At 41.7% G+C, this 22,607-nt stretch overlaps 3 protein-coding genes across 3 annotated transcripts; all 3 read left to right on the top strand.

The window, feature by feature from the left end:
* The first annotated feature begins 5,458 nt into the window (after positions 1-5,458).
* On the top strand, positions 5,459-6,908 carry LOC123440859 (F-box protein CPR1-like). Its single transcript, XM_045117402.1, has one exon. It carries the CDS (start codon positions 5,509-5,511, stop codon positions 6,604-6,606), a length of 1,098 nt encoding a protein of 365 aa, XP_044973337.1. The 5' UTR covers positions 5,459-5,508; the 3' UTR covers positions 6,607-6,908.
* Positions 6,909-10,333: 3,425 nt separating this feature from the next.
* Positions 10,334-11,217, top strand: LOC123440858 (putative glycine-rich cell wall structural protein 1). Its single transcript, XM_045117401.1, has one exon. The coding sequence runs from the start codon at positions 10,371-10,373 to the stop codon at positions 10,965-10,967; it is 597 nt and encodes a 198-aa protein (XP_044973336.1). The 5' UTR covers positions 10,334-10,370; the 3' UTR covers positions 10,968-11,217.
* A 7,718-nt stretch (positions 11,218-18,935) lies between these two features.
* On the top strand, positions 18,936-19,692 carry LOC123440857 (putative glycine-rich cell wall structural protein 1). The gene has a single exon (XM_045117400.1). The coding sequence runs from the start codon at positions 18,973-18,975 to the stop codon at positions 19,567-19,569; it is 597 nt and encodes a 198-aa protein (XP_044973335.1). The 5' UTR covers positions 18,936-18,972; the 3' UTR covers positions 19,570-19,692.
* Positions 19,693-22,607: the final 2,915 nt, after the last annotated feature.

The raw sequence follows: 22,607 nt of genomic DNA, 5'->3' as shown, positions 1-22,607 counted from the left end.
TCGCTCTTGATGATTACTTAAGCGAAGATGTACAGTTCAAAACTGCCCTGGTAGTAGCCCTTAGATACAAGCATGGGAAGCCTGTCGTCAAACCTGAGCAGTTGACGGAACTATCAACGATGATACGAAGACTACAGTTGACGGAACTATCAACGATGATGCGTAGACTACATGATTGATACTTGAAAGCATGCATGGATGGGACCAACAGTATCTACGTGTGAATTAAATATAAGCACTTTTACAGTGGAAATGGGTCGTTGTACATTGAGTTTGACGAATTCTTTCAGTTATACAATCAAGACGCACTCGACAAAACGATCGTCAGTTCCTATAGTATGTAAGTATTATTTTTATAATTAAGTCTCTAGCTCAGCTCCTTCATTATTGCGTGTAACTATCCTTACTATATTATGCGGAATGAAGATCCTCGAATGCAAAAGAGAACAAATATATGACATTGCATTTATTAACCCAAATACCGCAAATGCACATAACTTATGTAAGACTCCCATGGATAGCGAGATATTGTTGCTAACTGTGTTACTTCGACAACATGAGAGAAGGAAAATACTATTTCCTTCCAACTTCGAGTGAGTGTTACTAGTTGTCTTCGACACATTCTGTTTCACTTACTCAAGGCTAAGTGTAATTGATGAGTTATGTGTGCGCAGGTTTCACTTTATTCTCTTAATCATTAGGCTTGACGAGGGAGTAGTACTTGTCTTGGACTTGCTACGAAAGACCCTACAGAGTTGGCGCCGATTAATGAAATGCTCGAAAAGTACGTTCAATCATTATCACAACATGTCGACAACTTTCTTTCATTTTCTAATATCAAGTGATCATTTTATTTGTCGTGCAGTGTTTGGAAAAAGTTCACCAAGACCGCTAAAGGTGAATGGAATAAGGAGCTGCGATTTTCCTTCTCAAAAGTAAGTAGTACTAGCTAGTTCCGCACATCTTTCATTCATTTCAGTTTCAATACCAGTATCCTGCTTGACTATTATTTTGAAAGAAATGTATTCCCGTAAAGTACTGCTTGAGGCAGGATCCCGGACTAATTTCTGTGGATACTTCGTTTGCGAGTGGATTCACCAGATGACCTGTGATAACGGCAGATCTTTTAAAGAACTTGATGTACGTAAACAATATTCACATTTTTATTTTATTACCATCAACCGTGTTGAGTTTGATTCATATATATTAGCTAGTTAGGAATCGCGAGAGATGTTATATATTGTATATATGCATGATCGTGTACTATATGTAGTGGGGTCGAGTTGTTCGACCAAGTACGGAGAAAGAGTGGTCACTTGTCTCTATATATGTTCATGATCACGATGTTGTGTAATTAATGGTTCCTTCATTTGCTTACTAGCTAGCGCCGAGTTCTCTCTTATAGTAACTATCGTCGATCAAGTACGAGGAAAGAGAGGTCACTTCTCTCTATATATATAGTACTCCCTCCGTCCCAAAATAACTGTCTCAACTTTACAGTAGCTCTAATACAAAGTTGTACTAAGCTAGGACGGAGGTAGTAGCTAGCTAAAAAAATATGAAACCCCTAAAACCCTCAAAAAAAATCCTAAACTCATGGTTTGATGAGGCACGTAGTGCCATCATTCCACTACTTGTAAGAGACGATGTGTTGATTACTAGCTAATAAAGTTGTGGCGAAATGCTTAAAAAAAGGTGCGTGGTCCGAAAGGGCGTGAGTGGGTTCGAATTCCACTGTCAACAAACTAAACTTTTTCTCTACTATAGTAAATGTTTTCCTCTTTGATCTTTATTGTTTGTAACGTGATTCTTTTTCTTACCTTGGGCCAGTGTGATTCAGCTCGAGGCCCTGCTTATCAAGGCCTACATTATTATATTTTGGACCAATAGGAAAAAACCTATGTCTTTTTCTTTTTCTTTCTGTCAATCTTCGTTAGAAAATGCAGTAGACGGTTCTTTAGGAGAACCTTTTTCTTTTAGTTCACATGTTCTTGAGAATAGTGAATGATGTTGCCGCTACTTGTTTGTTACGCCCTCTTTTTTTATTTTATTTTTACTTTTAAGGTTGTGTGCATCCTTAATGGCTCGTTCACTGACATCGCTATACGGAAAATCCTATTTGTCACTCTGTGCGAAGCGGCATCGAGGCTTCGCACAGAGCGGGCGGGGGTTTGGGCTGGCCCAGGTAGCGAGGGAGCCTTGCCCAACGGTTTTTTCCGGTTTTGGGAAACTTCTAGAAGGTTCCCTGAACCTTTTTTTTCATTTTTTCATTTTTATTCTGTTTCTTTGTTTGTTTCTTTTTTCTATTTCTGTTCCAAAATTGTTTTGAATTTTCAAAAAATGTTCTGGAATTTAAAAATATATTCTGGAATTTGAAAAAATGTTCATGATTTTGAAAAACTGTTCTGAAATTTGTAAAAATGTTCCGTATTTTTAAAAACTGTTCTGGAATTTGAAAAAATGTTCCGAATTTTGAAAAAATGTTCCGGAATTTGAAAAAATGTTCCGCAATTTAAAACTGCTCAAGATTTTGAAAAATGTTCTGGAATTTGAAAAAATGTTCCGGAATTAAAAAAATGTTCTGGACTTTAAAAAAGTTTTATTCAAATTCTAAAAAAGTTTTTTGCTTTTAGAAAAATGTTCTACATTTTCCAAAAAAATCTGGAGTTTCTAGAAAAAAAGCAGAAAAAAACTATAGTCATTGTGCACCTACTGGGCCGGCCCAGTCGGGGGTCGCCCTGTGTGAAGCCCCGACTGGTTGCCGCACAGAGCAACGAAAAGGAAGTCCCGCGCTACACTGTATTTCTTGGGCGGGCCAACGTGAAGAAGAAATCGTGGATAAGAGATGGGCCAGACCACTTGGCAGGCTAGTTTGGCAATTTTGCAGCTAGGCAGGGCGGGTCATAGTAGAGGTTGACCCCAACGTAGCTTTGCCATTGGGCTCGACTAAGTCTTCTTAAGGCTGCTCATAGTGGGAGTAACACATAGTAGTATCATGCATATGTTACTCTTGTATGATACTACCTTCATAGTGCATAGTATCATAAACTAGTATCATAAGTGTTCTCATTTATTGACATGCATGACACATAGTAGCATGGCATTTAACACGATACGGTATCTACATATGTTACTATAACCATCTCTCTCTTATTTAATTACTTGCCACATTACCATGTTTGCTAGTACCAAGACAATGTTACTAGCTATGATACCCGCACTATGGCCAGCCTAATGTGTCATTGCAGAAGTTGGGCGTTATTGGTATCATCTTAATATTATTATATTGCACCTTTAAAAAAAAGATGAGAGCTTAAACTTGAGTTTTTTTGTACTTTGCGAGAACCCCTTAAGATATTGCGTTCGGAAGGAACATAAAATGGCAAAAAGGAAAAGAGGAACTTGGAGATTTCTTTATAATCTAGCTAAGTACATTCGTATTGCTATGGATAAAATAAATTCGAACACCCAAAGTGTTGCTACGGGTAAAATTAGAATAGGCTGAAACACAAAGTTAAGGCACGAAAACATCAGGCCTACATCAAACAGATGCAAGATAGCGATAGTAGCATAAAAATGTATACATTTACATTCCCAAACTTGTTATGGAACACAGATAATAAAACAAGCTTGCAGTAGAATGTCCATTGATGTGCCAAGAGTTGAAGAACCTCAGGGAGATGGCTAACACATGAGATATTCCCATAGTGATCGACAGTGCGAGTTATTTGACCCTCATGCCTTCTTGAGCGATATGGCCACCATTGCATCCTGGGCAAGCACGTACTTCAAGTTTCCCTCTAGGCTCCATTATCGCTCCCCAATCCTCCCGAAACTCATCCATCATTTCTCCACAAATGCCGCACAATTATGGACTCAAACGCGGCTCTCATCTTGCTCACAAGCATGCTTGCTTGAGGGAGCATTGGCCTTATCGATTGTAGGGCCAGGTACCCACATCTCCATGAATGAAAAAGGAGCCCTCTTCTTGAATGTTCACCCATCATCTCCTCACTAGAAGTCGAACATATGGTCCGCACTCTTTGCTTTTTCTGGTCACTTTAAGGGTGAGTCGTGAGTCTGTCATAACTAAAGCCTCGAAGAAGATGCCTAGAACATTACTATGAAGAATGGAAGACGGTGCCAAAAACTATCTATTTCTTTACTTGTAATGAGTTGTGCTTCTTAGAAGTTGTGGTATGCCATTTTGCAAAAAAAAAATTGAGATTGGGAAATGATTTCGATTTATCGCTATGTCATTTTGTGAGGACCAAGAATTGTTTACTATTCTCATTTGATGTTATATCATTTTGTGGGAATTTGAGAGCTTATTTGGTGATGTGCACTTATCCTTTGTCACTTTGTGAGAATTCAAGAGCTTATTTGATGTTGTGCACTTCTGCTATGTCATTTTGTGAGCATTTGAGAGTTTATGTGAATGTTCTTCAATGTCGTATGTATACGTATTGAGAGAACACAATCGATATCCATCGGGTTTGGACATGGCCATAATTTTCCGCCCATGAATTCTTTCATGGACGGGTAGTGAATGTTTCTTGGATCTGGGTATGAACTTGAGATTCGTCAACCGAAACCGAGCCCAGCCCATTGCCATCTTGACATATGGAATGGACATATCATATCGCTTTATTTGTCTTCCAATTTTTTTCATATAATTTCTCCTTTTATTAATTATGATGGCATTTTATAAGTGATAATTATGGTAGAAAAAAACATGCATTAGACAACAATGAAAAATCAAAGAGCTTCTTCTATTATAGAGAAGAAAGAATAATGTTTAATACTCCATCCACATTGGTTTGTAAGTATTGCATAGATTTTGATAAAAACTTTGACCATTAATGTAGTCAAACAAATATGAGTTATATTCAACAAAAAATATACGATTTAATTGTGAATATATTGATACAACTCTTTGACATGCGCACAATACTTTGCCGCAAAAAAAGTCATTCACATAATTTTTTATTGACCATATTAATGATCAAAGCTTTCTTTGAAATATCTATGAAACTTACAAACCCGATAGGAGAGAGTATTGCCTCTCAAAATGATCCTAGAGGACCGGTACCTTGGATTCTTGGGCTCTGTAATGCATGAAATTTATCAAAAGTAATCATTTTAAGAAGTTTAGAAATTTGAAAAACCATCCCACATGTACATGTGGGCTTGCGCTACATATTTTTAAAGTTAATTATTACTGTTTTTAGTTTGTGTGATATACGAAAACTTAAATGTGTGGATGTCTTCTTGTTAGGTGTAAATGTAGGAAATCCATTATATAAAACTGAAAACTTCTCAAAATCCAATGCTGTCCACAAATCTCAGCCCAAATGCGTGCATGGTTCTGACACAGTCCAGGACATGCCCAGATTATTTCAGAATGAGCCCATCTCAGCCCAAATGCAACCGCAAGAAAGACCAACATCTCCGTCACAGTCCACCGCGGATCCAGATTCCAGTCTCCAGAGCTCCTTGCCGGCGGCCATGGCGGCGGCCGCAAGTGCAGCAGTATCGCCTCCTCCACACCATGGCCTCCCGGACGAGATCTTCATCTGGGAGATCCTCGTCCGCCTGCCCCCGAAAGCCCTCCTCCGCTGCCGCGCCGTCTGCCGCGCCTGGCGCGCCGCCACATCTGCCCGCGACTTCCTCCTCGCCCATCACGACCGTCAGCCCACCCTCCTCTTCCTCCACTGCTTCAACTTTGTCGGCGACGAGGTCGACTCCCTAGACATCATCTCCTTCGACCACCGGGCAGGGGTCGCCGCCGCCGACCAGCTCCAGACCGTCGCACGGCTTGGGCACGCCTTCTTCCGTCCGCTGGCCTCCTGCGACGGCCTCGTCGTCCTCGCCAAGAACTACGCCCGCTTCTCCATCTGCAACCCGGCAACTCGTCAGTATGCTCCCCTCCCGCTGCTTTCTGGCTTCATTTTCTTGGGGATGTACCCGCACGGCGACGGCGAGTACCGGCTATTGCTGGGACCTGAGGCTCAAGATGGCTGCTTTGTCTACACATTAGGCTCCGGCGAGCCCCCCAGGCACGTAGACATAGACTGCCCCGCTGTGGCGGAAGAGGATCTGATATACCCCTCCGGATCTGCCCTGTTCCATGGCAGCCTGCATTTGTGCATAGGCAACATGATAATTGCATTCAACACCACGGCTGAGTCGTTCCGTGAGATGCGCCCTCCAGTTGATCCTTGTGGAGCTGACCTGTTTGAGATGGATGGAATGCTTGGAATGTCCATCTGCAACGAAGCGACGACATCCATTGATATATGGAGGACGCAGGACTACGAAAGCGAGGTCTGGGCCTTGAAATACCGGGTTGAATTGCCGGTTGCAGAGTTTGGAAACTTTAGCATACATTGGTGGGTGGTGGTCGTCTCTCCAGATGGTCATGTGCTTGTGCTAGTCAAAGTTGACGACCGGCTACTTCAGATTGACGTGGATGGCAAGCTGGTTGCCAGTTTCCATCGCAGAGTCCTAGGTCCTCCACGACATCAGCTCAAACAAACTCTAGTTCCACATACATTGTTTCCGGAACTAGAAGGTTACGTTGTGAACTCTTTGCCTTTCCTTTGACCAGATGATTATTTTGCGAACATTAGCATTTCATCTGATCTGAGGGCAGTTGAGTGTGGTGCTGCTGCTTAACGGCCTAGCTATCTATATCCACATGAGCTGCAGTACGTATTAACTGAATCTGCTATGAGCCTGCTAGCTTCTTTTTTGATGTATAAGAAGTTCTGATCAAGAAGCTTTGACTGTTACATTATGCGTTATGTTTCGTTGAACATCCTTTTGTGCTGAAGTGGCTTCCTAGTGTTGATGCTAAAATTACAAATCATTTGCACTGTTTGAAATGGTTTCTAATTGCGCTGACTCATGTTTCTGTTCTCTTGAACCGAACAATGGACTACACTATTTTTGTTTATATTATATTGTGGTCTTTATAGTGGTCAATAGTTGGTAATCTAGCTGCCTCTTGTATCTGTTTGTTGAACTGAAAAATTGACAGATTATTCCCCTTGTCGGCTTGCAAGTTGCACCTGATTCTTTACAAGAGTTTGGAGTGCTAGTTAAATTGAAGATTGCATTATAATTCTGGACTTCTGGATAGGTATTGAAACATATTATAGCGCCTTTGTTGCTAGCCATTTTTAAGGAACCAATGGTTCATGTGACGTTCAATCTTACATATGCTCGAGAAATGAAACTTGGTACTGTTGAGCGGAAGAAAGATTTATCATGGTCAGGCTCAGGTCCAGATTGTGTTCCCCTTTAGACTACCAGCCATATTTTTTTTTGCTATGACATGCACAATGCATATGAATTGGGTCCACTGAATGATTGCATTATAGTCAACTTTCAAGTAATGTTCTGGTGCAGTTCATTTTTATTCATGATTCCATTGTATCTGGTTAGGTATTGAAACGTTACACCTCTGCCCTTGTGTTGCATCGTTTTGAAGGAATCAATGCTTTATGTGATGTTTGATCTTAACATAAGCTCAAGAAATGTTGTACTGATGGGCAGAAGAAAGGTTTATCATGGTCAGGCTCAACACCGTTCCCCTTTAATCAATGTAACTGCCAGTCATGCCCTTTTTTCAGTGACCCGGGCAAATGTGTATGAATTTGGTACACTATGAGCTGGTTGGTTTATTTTTTATGTACATAAAAGTTATGATCAAGAATCTCTGTTTCATGGTTGCGTGAAATTTATACTTGTCTGAATATCCTTTAGGTTTGAAGCAGCTAGCATGTTTATGCTAAAATTGTGAAGTCGCTGTGGTCAGCCTTTAAGAAGTTGCTAATTCATTTGCTTCATGCCTCTATTTCTCTGTACTGAAGAATTATCCAGTGGTTTCCTTCGTACTCCCTCCGGTCCTTTTTACTCCGCATATTAGATTTGGGTCAAGTCAAACTTTACAAAGTTTGATCAAATATATATTGAAAAATATCAACATCTACAATACCAAATATACGTATCATGAAACTACCTTTCATAATGAATCTAACAATATTAATTTGACATTGTGAATGTTGATACTTCCTCCGTCCCAAAATAAGTGTCTCAACTTTGTACCAACTCTAGTACAAATTTATACTAAGCTTAAGACAGTTATTTTGGGACGGAGGGAGTACATGTTTCTATAAATTTGGTCAAAGTAGAGATACTTTGACTTTGGACAAAGCTAATGTGCAGACTAAAAAGGACCGGAGGGAGTACTAATTGTTTAGCCAATATACACTGGTTCCCTGTTTCTTTGTATTGCTGAAGCTGAGGATTAAATGGGGGCAGACCATCCTCTCAGTTTGTTCAGTTGTTAGCTTCTCCTGATTATTAGATGAGCTTGTATCTAGCACTGCTGTTTAATATTGAACGGAATGGTTGCATTATACTGGCAAACTTACCAGTCGAATGTTCTGTTGGAAATCATTTTCGGCATGTGCCATTGCATCTGGTTAGGTATTTCGTTGTCTCGGAGCATCTCTATCATGGTCAGGCTCAGGTCCCAGTGTTGCTCTTTTTTCGCTGTAACCGGTGCAAGGCCGTCTTGCAGAGTTGCAGGCTACTCTCAATTGCCTTTTGCATGCTTGCCCTTGTCTGACATCTACGTGTGTGTGATAAATGTACCCACTTGAGACAAAAATATTTTTGAAGTGTGTGGTTACAGGTTACCCTGATTATTCAGTATACAAGTCACCACCTGGATCAACTTATCCCAGTGTATCTGCTATCTTAAACCAGTGAAGAGCTGAAGCTCTTCTTCTACAGCAGTTGCATGAGCTGCCTTAACTGGTTTCTTTTATATTATCGGTCCAATGTTGCAGCTCTTCTAGAGCAATTAAGCGAGCATTTTAACTGAATTTTCTGATTTTCCATGCAAGGTTAGCAGTTCTTCTAGAGCAATTACATGAGCATCCTTAACTGAAACCTATGAAAAAACATGAAGTGTATTTAAAAAATTATCAAAGGAAATGAAACCGAAAGGAGGAAGACCATGGAGAATAAGGTTTAATTTGTTTGTTAGTTTTTTTCAAAATTGGGCTAGAATAGAAGGAACATACTACGTTAAAAAACAGATGGAAATGTTGGTACAAGTTGCCAAAAGGAAATACAGTAAGCCATGCCCAGTATACATTCAAAATAACATTATTTGCTTCTCGTGGACATGCACCAGTTGCTCTGTATAGACATGAGAAAATCTTTTGTAAATGTGTTACGTACTTACGGGAAAAAAATGTGTTTATCTAATTCATACAAAATGTTCTTGTACCGTGAAAAAACATGATAAAGTCTATTATGTTAGAATTAATTTGTTTTATCATGTTTTTCATGGTACAAGAACATTTTTGAATGTACATTGGGCATGGCTTACTGTATTCCATTTTGGCAACCGGTACCTATGATCTACTGCCCACCACATACTGTAGAGTTTTGTAGAGATTTTACTACGGACTATATACGAAGTAAAATGAATGAATGTATAGTCTAAAGTATGTGTATATAGATAGTATGTAGTTTATAGTAATTTTTTAAAAAAGACTTATATTTAGAAACGAAGGGAGTAAGTAACAAAGGGATGCCTAGTGTATGCTGCATGCAGGCAGCAGTTTAGCATTAGCAGCGGCATGTACATAGACGCTCAAGTCCATCCCAGGGATTGCATGGCATCGGGCAATGGCAAGCTGGACTTTCAACACTTGGACCCGTCGAGCAAGCTGCCCACTTGATCACCCAAATCCTACTAATCAGTAGTTCTTCATGCTCAAGCACGTGGGCCTACGTTGAACTAGTCCGGGCATCAAATAATATGGTGTACGGTGCTGGCATGAACCTGGTTTTGGATCGAGATCTTGCTATGCATCCACTTGAACTTGATCATCTGCTAATCGGTAGTTCTTCATGCACGGCTACTTGACCCAATGACTCGATTACATGGGTGGAGTCGTCGTTTACTTCGACCCCAAATTTAGCTAGGGAAACTTCGAGGTTGCCCTCGCTCCTCTGCTCTAATGTCAACGTACGTACCACTAGAGCTAGCTAGGTGTGTTCAGCAGTGAATGCATGCTTGCATGTATCTTACAACTGTTGAACCCACATCGATGCGATCGCGGTCACGATTAGCAGTCAGTCATCATCGTTTACTTTTACCTGCACCAATTAAAGCGCTAATTATTCTAAGCCACCACTTGAGGGATGAGACATGACTTTGTCAAAAGCTCCACCCACCATCCCCAGCATGCATGGCCGGAAGCACCACTATAAATGTCCATACCATCTTTCCCTTAGAACTCACCTCATCTTACAGCAGTACACACTTCGATAAAATACACACAATGGTAGGCACAAAGCTAGTAGCGCTTGGCTATGTTGTCCTCTTGAGCATTGGACTGACCAATGCTACAAGGGTGGCCAGATACTCCACTGGAAGTGCCAGGGGAACGGGAGGAGGAGGAGGAGAGGGTGGGGGAACTGTGAGTGGTGGTGGGTCGGGTGCAGGAAGTGGAATTGGGTCTGGTGTGAGTTCTAGTAGTGGTAGCCATGCAAGCGGAGGAGGTGGAGGTGGCGGCGGAGGCGGTGGCCAAAATGGTGGAACTGGATATGGTAGCGGGTCTGGCTCCGGCTCTGGTTCTAGTCAATATAGTCAAGGATCTTCATATCCTTATGGTGGTGGACATGGTGGATATACTAGCGCTGGCGGTTCCGGTGGCGGCGGTGGTGGAGGGCAAGCTAGTGGTTATCGAGGATCTAGTGGATATGGTGCTGGTAGTGGCACTGGTTCCGGCTCTGCAACTGCTACTAACAATTGGTATAGACAAGGTAGTACAAACGCAGATGCTGGTGGAAATGGTGGTGGCGATGGCGGAGGAAGAAATGGTGGGAGTGGTGCGGGCAAAGGTGCTGGATCTGGGTATGGCAATGCCAACCCCTAGTTCTGTTTCTGTGAGGAATCTAAAAAAATGAAGCCTAACCTAGTGTGTCAAATCGATGTCTTCAACTCTTTTTTCATTTGTTTGTTATCATCTTACATATGATCAAATAAGGGCTTCATTGTTCTGGTGAAAAATGCACTAGTGTTTGTGATATATTCCAAGAATGTAACATGTCAATGTATCACTATTTATATGTATTAAGCTATACACCATCGTTTTGGTGTCAAAGACGTCACGTCTTTTTATGAAATCATGTATTATTTTTTATTTGAAAGCTTGTACGATTTTTGACATTGTGGTTGTTCTTACACTTTGCGAAATTTGATTTGCATTTAAGTTCCAAAGCTTGTTCCCAGTCTCAAATAGTTTATGTTGAAATGTCTAGGAGCTCTATATAATTTTTTGACAAAGATTTTTTTTGCCGGAATAGGGGGTTTCATTAACTGATAATAATATATTTACAATCCTTCAAAAGGAGCTACAAAATAGCAGATGTTGCATCTAGGATCCAGATGGATCTGTTTGCACTCTTAGCAGCTACTTGCGCGAGAGCATGGTCAACCTTATTTGCCCTGCATGGTGTATCATATGACTTGCTATCCGAGAACAACGATACCATCCTCTAGGCCTCCTTGTACTGGTACATAGCAACGATCTATTGTCTCCTCCATCCTTCAGGATATTATTGAGTGACAAGCTATCAGACTCAATGATCGAAGACATAGTAGCTTGTTTCGGGAAAAGATTAATACCCTCCACACACTCTCATCCACCCACTTACTCGGGATCATGACACCACCCATTCTATACATGATCGTCGCTAGAGTTGACCATAAACTAGCAAAAGTTGTATGTCAACAAAGCAAGTGCCTATAGTTCTACAAATAGAGGATTTCTTTGCTTGGCAAATGCTAATTATCCTCTAGTGTATTAAACCAGATGCTTTAGTTAGTTAGTTAGCCCTCTCAAGTAGTCTTCATGCAAGGAACACTACTACGAAATGAAACACTACTGACCCCTCATCACTGACCGGCTACCGGCGAAACATTGGTGATGAGTTTCAACACCGATCGGCCTCCTCAAAGGCATCAATGATGAGCCTCTTGCGGGTGTGACAGCAAGTGAACACAAATCGGCCGTCGGAGTACCACATGACTCTTAATTAGATGAATACACACCATGTGCACACTTTTATTGCCTATTAAGTTAGCAATTCCTATATATGTATGATATTAAGTTTGTAAAATAAAAATGTTGTTTACTTTATATGAACAGGGGATGGGCGCATTGTGTTGTGACCTTTTAGTGTACTATATATATTGCAGTGCACCTAAATGACACATTGGTAATGTTGATCTATTTTAAGTGCACTACATAAAATAAAAAGAACCGTTGTCCAAGCTCCCGACCTTGAATGGGGGAGGTTTAAATGTAGTTTCTAGTGAGTTAAAGGACTCATTGGAATGTACTTTCACGCGGTTGATAAATCTTTGATGGCAAGACTATTCTCCCAATTGAATCATCGTAGGCAAAGTCTATTTAGTTGAATATGTTTGTAGACAATTGTACATTTGACAATATATGCAAGAAATGCAATGCAATATTGTGCTCACATATTGCGTGAAGATAACTTTGTGTTGTAGTGCAAAATGGGGTGCATCCCCATTTTGCCTCACAAAAGGATGTCATCACTCACCGGAAGTCCTATGCAAATGTCCAGTCAATAAATAACTCCATGGAAGGCCCTTCTCAAAGTTATCACAGACCGACCAGTCTATAATGGACGGCATAACAAGACGACTAGTTCGCATGTATGTGATGCCAATGTTATCACTGACCCCTAGGCAATGACGGGCCTGATACTCATCTCTGATGATACAATTTGTCCGGTCAGCACTATTCAAATTTGTGGTAGGGGAAGGAACATACTCAATGCAGTAGTCATCCTTCTTGAGACTGACCATAAGATGCACCGAAAAACACTAGTCGGGTACCTTTCAAAGTTGACGTTAAAAATGATAGTGAAAATGTGATGTCGTCGTTCCTTTAGTAGACACTCTGGGCAAAGGGCTTTTCCGATAAAGTGATGGGCCTGGTTCACTAGTTTTGTATCCAGAGGTAGCATCACTATAAACTTTCAATCCAAAAATGGCCCCGACCAGGTGATTCGCTATCTCCAATGTGGTGGTCTACCAAAGTTGCAAATATGTTTTCTATTCGGGTTGAGCGCGTCAAACATACGGCCAGGTTATAGGAGACATACTGCTGCATTTTATTGACAGAGGCCTCTCAGTTCTGTAGTATGCTGTCCACACCATTCTTTTATGAAACATGGCCTAACAAGAAACTTTTTTTCTTTTTTAGAGTTCAAGCAGATTTCGTGTCTTATAATCTATTAGCATAAAAGTGAATTTTACTTTTTTGAAGAGGCCAATGTTTTAGACACATGATATGGTGACTTGTTAAGATGTGCGTAACGCGATTTCTTGATTAGATACTCTGTAACCCCAATCCATTATCAGTGTCTCACTAACGTGAAGTCAAAATATGTCGAAGAGCAATTAGTGAGACACATGAGTAGTTGGGAAGAGAAGATGTTCTTGGTTGGGGGGGGGGGTCTTGTTTAGTTGAACTGCACTCACAAACATGGTCCCCGATATGGTGTCTCTTTTCCAGATGGATGTAGATTCTTCTATTAAAGGAACAACGAAACGAAGAAGAAATATATATTGGCAAAATGAAGTGCGGTTTGCCGAACAAAAATCCATGCGGGTCATGGGCTTGGTATATAGGACCTCCAGGTTTTTACTTAGTCAATGGATGTACATGATTAGCACTTAGGAAGGTGTATTGCAAAACTCTTAGTTTGTCTTGAAGATTGAATTGCTTACCGTGCGTCCAACCTAGTTATCCGCATCTTCACATACATCGTTGGGATTCTTCACGTGTGGATGCTTTTTTAATTGTCAAGATTAAGACGCATGTAAGAATTAATTTAGTTGGGTGTCGTGTACTTCATCGTGGAGTATAATCGACTCAGTTATTCGGTGTAACCAAACATAACTAACACAAGCTGGGCACAACTAATATCAATTTGATCTTGTGTTAGTTGTCGCGCTTATCCACATGCAAAATGTTCTTGTACTGTGAAAAAACATGATAAAATCTATTATGTTAGATTCAATTTGTTTTATCATGTTTTTCATGGAACAAGAACATTTTTGAATGTACACCGGGCATGGCTTACTGTATTTCCTTTTGGCAACCGGTACCTCTCTGATCTACCACCCACCACATGGTAGCCTTTCATATTCTTTCTTATTAGCGTGTGTTTGTGTTGTTGCCTTAAACAAACTTATTTTTATATATTTTACACCCGAAATTGTTGTACGGACATGACGATTGCTTTATCAATAAAACAGAGAGAAAATCTGTTTTCGGGAGAAGACAATAGATGCTAGGGACCCCACTAGTAGAAAACAGAGCTTTGGTCCAAGGGAGATAAGAGCTATAATTCCGGTTCTGTTACGAACCAGGACCAATGGGTGCATCAGTCCCAGTTCATGAGGGTAGGGCACCGGCCGGGCAGGATCCTGGTTCGTCCGACCCCTTTGGTCCTGGTTACACACACGAACCGGGATCAATGGTTGTCGCTCCTGGCGTAGCACCTGTAGTCTCGGTTGGTGGTTGAAACCTGGACTAAAGATGAGTGTTTTGTCCCGATTCTTGCCACCAACTGGGACCAAAGAGATGCCTATATATACCCTCGCCCGTGCCCACCCTCTTTTCTGTTTTTTGGCCATGTGGGATGTCTGCATGCCCTGCTTTGTTCACCGTTCTATGCATGCACATGAGGTGTTCGATGAAATGACCGAGCCACACTTAAGCTTTCTCCTCTCCAAGCTTGACCTCCAGTCTCCATTTTCCTCAAGATTTGTCTAGGTTTGGCGGTGCACCAACTACACAAGTGTTCTAAAAGGTTAGCTACTTTATCCTTTCATCTCTCGCTGCTAGTTTAGCTAATTTCAAATGCTCTAGAAGTAGAGTGGTTCGTGGGTTTTAGTGTAGGAGTGTATGTGGGAGTTCTTTTGATTTATATGTACAATATGAGCTCAAATTAACTTCCCGTCCACGTCCTCACCGTCGTCGATCGCCCGCGTCGATCTCGTCACCGACACCGCCGTGGTGGCTTCCACGTAGCTAGCTCGTTCAGCCTGATTTCACGGATCCTTGCTACCCCGTGGATAGTATCATAGAGGCTGAACATTGTATGCTAATGGCAAAATGCCAGACCTTGAAAGCGGCGCTCGACTCTGTTGTACCTCCTCGAGCTGAGGAAACTTTCCATTGCCGTCCGATTCGACATGATTATGATATTGTGATGGTGGATGAAATAATGGAGGGATTTGAGGAGTGGGCGCTTGACTACCCTACAGGTGAAGGGGAGATTCATTTGAAAAATTCTCTAAGGTCTATATGTCTAGGAGTACATCAAGCTCCCAAACTGGACGCCTTAGCAGACTCATCAGCTGACTCCTCCTCCTCCGGCGCATGAGCGCACTCCGCCTCCTCCGGCGCATGAGCGCACTCCTCCTCCTCCTCCCTTGCCTCCTTCGGCGTGTGAGCGCACTCCGCCTCCTTATCCGCCTCCTCCGGCACATCAGCAAAGGCGGAAGATAGACGCCGCCGCTCTGGCGGGTAGCAGTACAAGACGCGGGAAGAAAATCAAATTTGGTCCAAGCCTAAAGGCTCCTGCAAAGTTAGTTACCATATGAGAGGACTAAGGAGGAAAACACGGTAATCATGGATGCCTATAATAAGTCCTTTTTTGCACCGAAACGTCCACCTCGAAAGGAGAAAATTGATCCGGTAAAAGCAAAGCGCTGTCTGGATGCCCTTAAGCGACCACCACCGCGTGTGCTGCCATCACACTATAAGCGAATTCTTGGAAAGGCATATGATCAAGCGAAGCAGTAGGGAAGCTTAAGTACCAGTGGTGCAAGAAGTGGGAAAACAATTCCCCAGCTCGGCGAAGAGGATAAGCAATCATGCCGCCGTATCAATGTGTTTACCTATGTTGCTCATATTGACCCGGGGTCCTGGTTTCGCTCTTGGTGATTACTTAAGCGAAGATCTACAGTTCGAAACTGCCTCGATAGTAGCCCTTATATACAAGCATGGGAAGCCTCTCGTCAAACCTTAGCAGTTGACGGAACAATCAACGATGATGCGAAGACTACATGATTGATACTTGAAAGCCTGCATGGATGGCACCAACAGTATCTACGTGTGAATTAAAGATAAGCACTTTTACAGTGAAAATGGGTCGTTGTACATTGAGTTTGATGAATTCTTTCAGTTATACAATCAAGACGCCCTTGACAAAACGATCGTCAGTTCCTATAGTCTGTAAGTATTATTTCTATAATTAAGTCACTAGCTCAGCTCCTTCATTATTGCGTGTAACTATCCTTACTATATTATGCAGATTGAAGATCCTCGAATGCAAAAGAGGACAAATATATGACATTGGGTTTATTAACCCAAATACCGCAAATGCACATAACGTATGTAAGACTCCCATGGATAGCGGGATATTGTTGCTAACTGTGTTACTTCGACAACATGAGAGAAGGAAAATACTATTTCCTTCCAACTTCGAGTGAGTGTTACTAGTTGTCTTCGACACATTCTGTTTCACTTACTCAAGGCTAAGTGTAATTGATGGGTTATGTGTGCGCAGGTTTCACTTTGTTCTGTTAATCATTAGGCTTGACGAGGGACTAGTACTTGTCTTGGACTTGCTACGAAAGACCCTACAGAGTTGGCGCCGATTAATGAAATGCTCGAAAAGTACGTTCAATCATTATCACACCATGTCGACAACTTTCTTTCATTTTCTAATATCAAGTGATCGTTTTATTTGCCGTGCAGTGTTTGGAAAAAGTTCACCAAGACCGCTAAAGGTGAATGGAATAAGGAGCTGCGATTTTCCTTCTCAAAAGTAAGTAGTACTAGCTAGTTCCGCACATCTTTCATTCATTCTAGTTTCAATACCAGTATCGTGCTTGACTATTATTTTGATCGAACTGTATTCTCGTAAAGTACTGCTTGAGACAGGATCCCGGACTAATTTCTGTGGATACTTCGTTTGCGAGTGGATTCACCAGATGACCTGTGATAACGGCAGATCTTTTAACGAACTTGATTTACGTAAACAATATTCACATTTTTATTTTATTACCAACAACCGTGTTGAGTTTGATTCATATATATTAGCTAGTTAGGAATCGCGAGAGTTGTTATATATTGTATATATGCATGATCGTGTATTATATGTAGTGGGGTCGAGTTGTTCGACCAAGTACGGAGAAAGAGTGGTCACTTGTCTCTATATATGTTCATGGTGACGATGTTGTGTAATTAATGGTTCCTTCATTTGCTTATTAGCTAGCGTCGAGTTCTCTCTTATAGTAGCTACCGTCGATCAAGTACGAAAAAAGAGAGGTCACTTCTCTCTATATATAGTACTCCCTCCGTCCCAAAATAACTGTCTCAACTTTACACTAGCTCTAATACAAAGTTGTACTAAGCTGGGACGGAGGGAGTAGCTAGCTAACACAATATGAAACCCCTAAAACCCTCAAAAAATCCTAAACCCCCCATTTAAAAAAAAACCCGACGCCAGCGAGCTGCTGACGCTTGGCTGCCTTTTGGTCCCGATTGGTGTTACCAACCGGGACTAAAGGTCCTCCTGCCTGAACGCCCCGCAGCGGCCACGTGGAGCTCCTTAGGTCCCGGTTCGTAAGGTTCTGGATATTTGTCCCATTTGTTCGGTCCCGGTTTGAAGAAACCGGGACTAAAGGCCCATTGGAACCGGGTTTAATGTCCTTTTTTCACTAGTGTCCATTGATTATTTATGTATGTTATGGCTGGTTTTGTCAATGATGTTAGGCATTTATCAGGGGAGAAAAATGTTGAGCGTGTAATTACGCTGTTCAGTTGATAAAACAGTTAGGTATCATGGTTTGTAGAGCTAGAGCATCTCCGCTCAATACTAATTTGATCAAAACTAACACTCCATCCGTTCCTAAATATAAGTTTTGTAGAGATTTTACTACGGACTATATACGAAGTAAAATGAATGAATGTATAGTCTAAAGTATGTGTATATAGATAGTATGTAGTTTATAGTAATTTTTTAAAAAAGACTTATATTTAAAAACGAAGGGAGTAAGTAACAAAGGGATGCCTAGTGTATGCTGCATGCAGGCAGCAGTTTAGCATTAGCAGCGGCATGTACATAGACGCTCAAGTCCATCCCAGGGATTGCATGGCATCGGGCAATGGCAAGCTGGACTTTCAACACTTGGACCCGTCGAGCAAGCTGCCCACTTGATCACCCAAATCCTACTAATCAGTAGTTCTTCATGCTCAAGCACGTGGGCCTACGTTGAACTAGTCCGGGCATCAAATAATATGGTGTACGGTGCTGGCATGAACCTGGTTTTGGATCGAGATCTTGCTATGCATCCACTTGAACTTGATCATCTGCTAATCGGTAGTTCTTCATGCACGGCTACTTGACCCAATGACTCGATTACATGGGTGGAGTCGTCGTTTACTTCGACCCCAAATTTAGCTAGGGAAACTTCGAGGTTGCCCTCGCTCCTCTGCTCTAATGTCAACGTACGTACCACTAGAGCTAGCTAGGTGTGTTCAGCAGTGAATGCATGCTTGCATGTATCTTACAACTGTTGAACCCACATCGATGCGATCGCGGTCACGATTAGCAGTCAGTCATCATCGTTTACTTTTACCTGCACCAATTAAAGCGCTAATTATTCTAAGCCACCACTTGAGGGATGAGACATGACTTTGTCAAAAGCTCCACCCACCATCCCCAGCATGCATGGCCGGAAGCACCACTATAAATGTCCATACCATCTTTCCCTTAGAACTCACCTCATCTTACAGCAGTACACACTTCGATAAAATACACACAATGGTAGGCACAAAGCTAGTAGCGCTTGGCTATGTTGTCCTCTTGAGCATTGGACTGACCAATGCTACAAGGGTGGCCAGATACTCCACTGGAAGTGCCAGGGGAACGGGAGGAGGAGGAGGAGAGGGTGGGGGAACTGTGAGTGGTGGTGGGTCGGGTGCAGGAAGTGGAATTGGGTCTGGTGTGAGTTCTAGTAGTGGTAGCCATGCAAGCGGAGGAGGTGGAGGCGGCGGCGGAGGCGGTGGCCAAAATGGTGGAACTGGATATGGTAGCGGGTCTGGCTCCGGCTCTGGTTCTAGTCAATATAGTCAAGGATCTTCATATCCTTATGGTGGTGGACATGGTGGATATACTAGCGCTGGCGGTTCCGGTGGCGGCGGTGGTGGAGGGCAAGCTAGTGGTTATCGAGGATCTAGTGGATATGGGGCTGGTAGTGGCACTGGTTCCGGCTCTGCAACTGCTACTAACAATTGGTATAGACAAGGTAGTACAAACGCAGATGCTGGTGGAAATGGTGGTGGCGATGGCGGAGGAAGAAATGGTGGGAGTGGTGCGGGCAAAGGTGCTGGATCTGGGTATGGCAATGCCAACCCCTAGTTCTGTTTCTGTGAGGAATCTAAAAAAATGAAGCCTAACCTAGTGTGTCAAATCGATGTCTTCAACTCTTTTTTCATTTGTTTGTTATCATCTTACATATGATCAAATAAGGGCTTCATTGTTTTGGTGAAAAATGCACTAGTGTTTGTGATATATTCCAAGAATGTAACATGTCAATGCATCACTATTTATATGTATTAAGCTATACACCATCGTTTTGGTGTCAAAGACGTCACGTCTTTTTATGAAATCATGTATTATTTTTTATTTGAAAGCTTGTACGATTTTTGACATTGTGGTTGTTCTTACACTTTGCGAAATTTGATTTGCATTTAAGTTCCAAAGCTTGTTCCCAGTCTCAAATAGTTTATGTTGAAATGTCTAGGAGCTCTATATAATTTTTTGACAAAGATTTTTTTTGCCGGAATAGGGGGTTTCATTAACTGATAATAATATATTTACAATCCTTCAAAAGGAGCTACAAAATAGCAGATGTTGCATCTAGGATCCAGATGGATCTGTTTGCACTCTTAGCAGCTACTTGCGCGAGAGCATGGTCAACCTTATTTGCCCTGCATGGTGTATCATATGACTTGCTATCCGAGAACAACGATACCATCCTCTAGGCCTCCTTGTACTGGTACATAGCAACGATCTATTGTCTCCTCCATCCTTCAGGATATTATTGAGTGACAAGCTATCAGACTCAATGATCGAAGACATAGTAGCTTGTTTCGGGAAAAGATTAATACCCTCCACACACTCTCATCCACCCACTTACTCGGGATCATGACACCACCCATTCTATACATGATCGTCGCTAGAGTTGACCATAAACTAGCAAAAGTTGTATGTCAACAAAGCAAGTGCCTATAGTTCTACAAATAGGGGATTTCTTTGCTTGGCAAATGCTAATTATCCTCTAGTGTATTAAACCAGATGCTTTAGTTAGTTAGTTAGCCCTCTCAAGTAGTCTTCATGCAAGGAACACTACTACGAAATGAAACACTACTGACCCCTCATCACTGACCGGCTACCGGCGAAACATTGGTGATGAGTTTCAACACCGATCGGCCTCCTCAAAGGCATCAATGATGAGCCTCTTGCGGGTGTGACAGCAAGTGAACACAAATCGGCCGTCGGAGTACCACATGACTCTTAATTAGATGAATACACACCATGTGCACACTTTTATTGCCTATTAAGTTAGCAATTCCTATATATGTATGATATTAAGTTTGTAAAATAAAAATGTTGTTTACTTTATATGAACAGGGGATGGGCGCATTGTGTTGTGACCTTTTAGTGTACTATATATATTGCAGTGCACCTAAATGACACATTGGTAATGTTGATCTATTTTAAATGCACTACATAAAATAAAAAGAACCATTGTCCAAGCTCCCGACCTTGAATGGGGGAGGTTTAAATGTAGTTTCTAGTGAGTTAAAGGACTCATTGGAATGTACTTTCACGCGGTTGATGAATCTTTGATGGCAAGACTATTCTCCCAATTGAATCATCGTAGGCAAAGTCTATTTAGTTGAATATGTTTGTAGACAATTGTACATTTGACAATATATGCAAGAAATGCAATGCAATATTGTGCTCACATATTGCGTGAAGATAACTTTGTGTTGTAGTGCAAAATGGGGTGCATCCCCATTTTGCCTCACAAAAGGATGCCATCACTCACCGGAAGTCCTATGCAAATGTCCAGTCAATAAATAACTCCATGGAAGGCCCTTCTCAAAGTTATCACAGACCGACCAGTCTATAATGGACGGCATAACAAGACGACTAGTTCGCATGTATGTGATGCCAATGTTATCACTGACCCCTAGGCAATGACGGGCCTGATACTCATCTCTGATGATACAATTTGTCCTGTCAGCACTATTCAAATTTGTGGTAGGGGAAGGAACATACTCAATGCAGTAGTCATCCTTCTTGAGACTGACCATAAGATGCACCGAAAAACACTAGTCGGGTAGCTTTTAAAGTTGACGTTAAAAATGACAGTGAAAATGTGATGTCGTCGTTCCTTTAGTAGACACTCTGGGCAAAGGGCTTTTCCGATAAAGTGGTGTGCCTGGTTCACTAGTTCTGTATCCAGCGGTAGCATCGCTATAAAATTTCAATCCAAAAATGGCACCGACCAGGTGATTCGCTATCTCCAATGTGGTGGTCTACCAAAGTTGCAAATATGTTTTTTATTCGGGTTGAGCGCGTCAACCATACGGCCAGGTTATAGGAGAAGTACTGCTGCATCTTATTGACAGAGGCCTCTCAGTTCTGTAGTATGCTGTCCACACCATTCTTTTATGAAACATGGCTTAACAAGAAACTTTTTTCTTTTTTAGAGTTCAAGCAGATTTCGTGTCTTATAATCTATTTGCATAAAAGTGAATTTTACTTTTTTGAAGAGGCCAATGTTTTAGACACATGATATGGTGATTTGTTAAGATGTGCGTAACGCGATTTCTTGATTAGATACTCTGTAACCCCAATCCATTATCAGTGTCTCACTAACGTGAAGTCAAAATATGTCGAAGGGCAATTAGTGAAACACATGAGTAGTTGGGAAGAGAAGATGTTCTTGGTTGGGGGGGGGGTCTTGTTTAGTTGAACTGCACTCACAAACATGGTCCCCGATATGGTGTCTCTTTTCCAGACGGATGTAGATTCTTCTATTAGAGGGACAACGAAACGAAGAAGAAATATATATTGGCAAAATGAAGTGCGGTTTGCCGAACAAAAATCCATGCGGGTCATGGGCTTGGTATATAGGACCTCCAGGTTAAGAGCGATGTTTTACTTAGTCAATGGATGTACATGATTAGCACTTAGGAAGGTGTATTGCAAAACTCTTAGTTTGTCTTGAAGATTGAATTGCTTACCGTGCGTCCAACCTAGTTATCCGCATCTTCACATACATCGTTGGGATTCTTCACGTGTGGATGCTTTTTTAATTGTCAAGATTAAGACGCATGTAAGAATTAATTTAGTTGGGTGCCGTGTACTTCATCGTGGAGTAT

The sequence above is a fragment of the Hordeum vulgare genome, chromosome 3H (assembly GCF_904849725.1).
Source record: "Hordeum vulgare subsp. vulgare chromosome 3H, MorexV3_pseudomolecules_assembly, whole genome shotgun sequence".
NCBI lineage: Eukaryota > Viridiplantae > Streptophyta > Magnoliopsida > Poales > Poaceae > Hordeum > Hordeum vulgare.
Note: the sequence above shows the minus strand (reverse complement) of the source record. Positions and strands in the feature narration are given on the sequence as shown.

What these genes read in the sequence shown, in the direction of transcription:
- LOC123440859 (XM_045117402.1), top strand. Translation starts at nt 5,509, where the DNA reads ATGGCGGCGGCCGCAAGTGCAGCAGTATCGCCTCCTCCACACCATGGC.
- LOC123440858 (XM_045117401.1), top strand. Translation starts at nt 10,371, where the DNA reads ATGGTAGGCACAAAGCTAGTAGCGCTTGGCTATGTTGTCCTCTTGAGC.
- LOC123440857 (XM_045117400.1), top strand. Translation starts at nt 18,973, where the DNA reads ATGGTAGGCACAAAGCTAGTAGCGCTTGGCTATGTTGTCCTCTTGAGC.